Genomic DNA, 4,091 nt, shown 5'->3' with positions numbered 1-4,091 from the left:
CAAAAGGGTAAATTTTCAAATACCCTGGTGCCGAATCTGAACTAGATTGCAGGGACTCAAGTAACTCTATTCGTAACCGAGACAGCAAAATTACATTCGGTGGTTCTGAATCTGAACTAGATTGCAGAAAATAGTGCAAAAGAAGTGGAAAAGTTATTTAGCCTGTAAATGATGGAACAAAATTGAGCAGACCGGTCAGGCAATGGCCAGATGGTACATGAGTAGGTTTTGTGGCCAGCACTCAGCACTTGCTGAATCAGCAGATTTGCCTAGCTGTAAATTAGCTGAGCCCTTTTATACATTGTTTGATTGGGCAAAAGGTTCGATTCAGGGTGAAATTCTCTGCGGTCATTTTACAGATAGCATCAAAGAAGGATTTGTCATCTTACTTGTCACCAAGACGGCAAAATTTCACATTTCATGGTTCTGAACCTGAACTAGATTGCAGCAACTAAAGAAAATCTACTGGTAAACAAGACAGCAAAATTTTACATTCTGCAATTCTGAATCGGAACTAGTTTGCAGAAAAGAGTGTAAAAGAAGATGAAATGTTATTGCCTGTGCTTCAAATATACAAATGATGGAACAAAATCGAGCAGCCGGCTCAGGAATCAGGACTTGCGCACTGATGAATACCCAAGCCTGTGCTCGCTCTGCGCAGGAGCAGTGACATACAGCACGACAAATGCGCCCAGTAGTAAGACAACAAGGGCAGTGAAGTTTACCAGCAGGGCTTCCGAGCTGTATTTTCCCAGACCAGCAGCCTGAAGGAAAGTGAGCTTCTCCAGGAACCCCAGCTCGGCCGCGAGCAGTGCCAGCACATAGACCACGATCCCAGCACGAACGTGCCACGGGAGCATGGCACGTCGGAGTGTCGGCGAAGCGCCGGGAAAGAAGAAGGTGAGAAAGCCAGATACCCACTGAAAGATGGCATCAGAACATTAAGGTTTCAGGTAATACACAAACAAAAGCTGAAAGTAGTTATTTTAAAACAGTTATCTTGATTATATACCACAAGCATAACCACCATTTCTGAAGAATAACCACTGGAAATTTGATCAAGATGAGGACATGTATGTTAAAAAATTAATTTATTGATGCTTCAGAATGATCTCAGCTTTTAAGACCCCGTCTGATACAATTAACACATATAGCCAATCTAGACGTGTGAGGACACTTAGCAGGCTTACGGATAGAAGTAGGGCAATCTACTTGCATAACTGATACCCCAATGTCACTAATGGGGATTAACCTTCTCAGCAGATAATTTGAAGAGACAGAACACAATTGAGGAATTTTAGCATGAATTGCCCAAAGACCCTCCATTAGTTGGAAAGTATCCTTTATCATGTCAAACACCGTGAGAGCTTTGTTCTAGTGCTTATTGCTTTGGTTATCTCCTAAGAAAATATTCTTTATTTTTTAAGGGAAAGAAAATATTCCCTCTACAGATGGAGCACAACATAACAGATTTCAAAGTTAAAATTCACTAAGCAATTCGGTGACTCCCATGGTGACGACTCCTAGTGGAGAACTCCTTGGAGGCACTAAAATTACTGTATTGCTAAAATTTACAGATGCAACAAATAAAGGCAAATAACTGTTTTTCTTTCAGGAACAATCCAAATAACTATGGCTATTTAAATTCCAAGATTCGCAGAATATGGAATAACCAAATGCTAATGATTTTGTGCGGATTACCTGTAAACCATACAAAATGATAGCGCCAAGTCCAACCCAGGAGTGTAAGCTGTATAGATTAGCGATTCCACTTTCATTGTGAAACTTGAAGGCAACATATACCCCGAACGATCCCAGAAAAAGCGCAACGGCATGAAGAATCAAATGGACTGTCTTATTTGTGTCATGGCTCCATGGCAATGTTTTGTAGCTCATTATGGCTGCAGAAAAACTACGGGTAGCTGATCAGAAATGCTTAAACCTCCTCATCACGCAAAACCCATCAAGAGAAGAGAACCTAACCTTCACTCCCTATGATGATGAATCCAATCAGCATAAGCACAGGATGAACCTGCATAGCTTATGACATTACGAATTTTGACGTAATCAACATTACGAATTTGAGCACAACCAAAAGAATTCCCTGAGCTTATAACATTAGCCATTAGGAATTGGTTTAGTTCAAAATAGGGAACTCTGCCAATCACAATCCACCTTTTATGGGCATAGCCCTTAGAATGTACACCCTCCGTTCCTAAATATAAGCCCTTTTAGAGATTTCAATACAAACTACATACGGATGTATATAGACGCACTTATTTTGCTCCGTATGTAGTCCATATTAAAATCTCTAAAAGGTCTTATAGGAACGGAGGGAGTAGGTACTAGGTAGGTAGTACTTGTGTTCCAGGATTACATTTACATGGGATTAAACTTCAAAAATGGCCTTCAGCAAAGATCTTCCAAGAAAAACCTGGAGTCTTATACATGTGATTTATTTCCATACGGACAAAAAAGGGCAAGCATTGGATCATCAAGTTTCATGATTAGATCCAGGTAAGACGAGAACAGCTAGCACACCACAGTCTTGCGACCAAAAGCGGAGGAGGACGCCACCATTAACCGCCACGCATGTGCCATTAACCAAGCAGGCGACGGCATGAATTTCTCAGCAATTAAAGATCCTACCTAACCAAGGACCGGGGCATCTCCCCGGAATGAAATGTCACATCCACGATCCATCAACGGATAGCTAGGGAGTAGTTCTTACGTACGTTAAAGATGAGCCCCTTGTTGGTGGGGGAGCTGAGGGCGAGGCCGCCGCCGAAGTGGACGCACCACAGCAGCACGAGCGCCGCCGCCGTGGCTGCTAGCGCGCGCACCGCCTTGGCCGGCGCCGGCACGGCCATCTCGTCAGGCGACGGAGAGGAATCCAAGTCTTAATCCCTTTGTAAAGTCAAACTCCTTGCAGGTCCAGTCCATGAGCGTGCTGAGGAAGAGGGCACAATGGTTGGTAGGCAGGCCTTGGGCAAAAACGACACTTTCTGTAATTGGGCCTCAAGCAGAATGGGCCGAGTAGATCCAGTTAACTCTGTTAATGTGTGTTTTTTTTTACGTAAAGAACTTTCTGTTAATGTGGGTTCCTACTGATGTTCTCTTGGATCAGAAGGTGTGATGTTTGTGTTAAAAAAACGAAAAGTCTAACGCCCACACGTGTGGGCGTTAGCCAACTCGCGCACACGCATCCGTCGCCGTCCAGTAGCTGTTGCACGAATCTTGACACGATCTGGCTGATTTCGTGTGCCACGTAGGACAAGTCGATTGTGTGGTGTGTAAGAGGGGTCGCCCGCATGCCGGTTTCCTCTCCGCAGTCAACGGTTGCCACTCGGGGGCGTGCGGTGGGACTGCGATTGCGCCCGCACGCGTCGCCCGAATGCGGTTGCCGTCTAGCACGGCTCTCTACTTCACACTCCCATCGTGTGTGGTTCCATTTACTCCCCCCACTTCTCTACTCACCCAACCCACCATCCGCAGCAGTTCATTCGATTGGAGGAGAAGCCGATAGGAGGAGGAGGCGGCGGAGGCGGAAGAGTCGACGGCGTTCGCGGCCGTCGGTGGGGCTCGCCGGACCAGAGAGTCTACGCCGGAGTGCCCACAGCTTGAAGGTAATGCTCCTCCCCGCGCTGACATTCCTCCCTGCATTTTCCCCTCTCCCCTCTGCGGTGGATTTCTCCGCTCGAGATCCATAGTGATTACGGCGTAATCGCGGTGCTCCGGCGTTCCCGTCGGCGGCGGAGTCCCGTGTTTGCCGTTTAGGATGGCATTGCGCAGGTTCGTCGCCGCCGCGGTGGCAGTCATGCCGGTGTGGCTCGCCCTGTCCGCAACCACATCCGGGTGTTGCGGTTCGATTTGAGCCGGTGTTTTTGTAGTTGTTAGTCATGCATTGCCTTGAAATGTTGTTGCCATTGGTGCAGGAAGTTTTTTGTTGGTTAATTTCAGGGTTTGATAGTTGGGATTGAACCCTAGATCTAGGTGGTTGTGTTTCAAAGTGAATTACAAAGGCAGCCATAGTAGTTCCAGGAACTATATGCACTGGATGGCAACTAATTTCCTGATCAACCGTGTCAGTT

General features: G+C 46.2%; 1 protein-coding gene across 1 annotated transcript; it reads right to left on the bottom strand.

Moving 5' to 3' along the window:
* Positions 1-360: 360 nt before the first annotated feature.
* Positions 361-3,008, bottom strand: LOC109734613 (probable ascorbate-specific transmembrane electron transporter 1). Its single transcript, XM_020293815.4, has 4 exons — positions 2,736-3,008; positions 1,984-2,032; positions 1,702-1,901; positions 361-920 (listed from the first exon to the last, which is right to left on the bottom strand). Exons 1-4 carry the CDS (start codon positions 2,868-2,870, stop codon positions 612-614), a joined length of 693 nt encoding a protein of 230 aa, XP_020149404.1. The 5' UTR covers positions 2,871-3,008; the 3' UTR covers positions 361-611.
* Between the last annotated feature and the right edge of the window lie 1,083 nt (positions 3,009-4,091).

The sequence above is a fragment of the Aegilops tauschii genome, chromosome 1, assembly GCF_002575655.3.
Source record: "Aegilops tauschii subsp. strangulata cultivar AL8/78 chromosome 1, Aet v6.0, whole genome shotgun sequence".
Lineage (NCBI taxonomy): Eukaryota > Viridiplantae > Streptophyta > Magnoliopsida > Poales > Poaceae > Aegilops > Aegilops tauschii.
The sequence above is the reverse complement of the archived record's forward strand: the minus strand, read 5'-3'. Positions and strand labels throughout refer to the sequence as shown.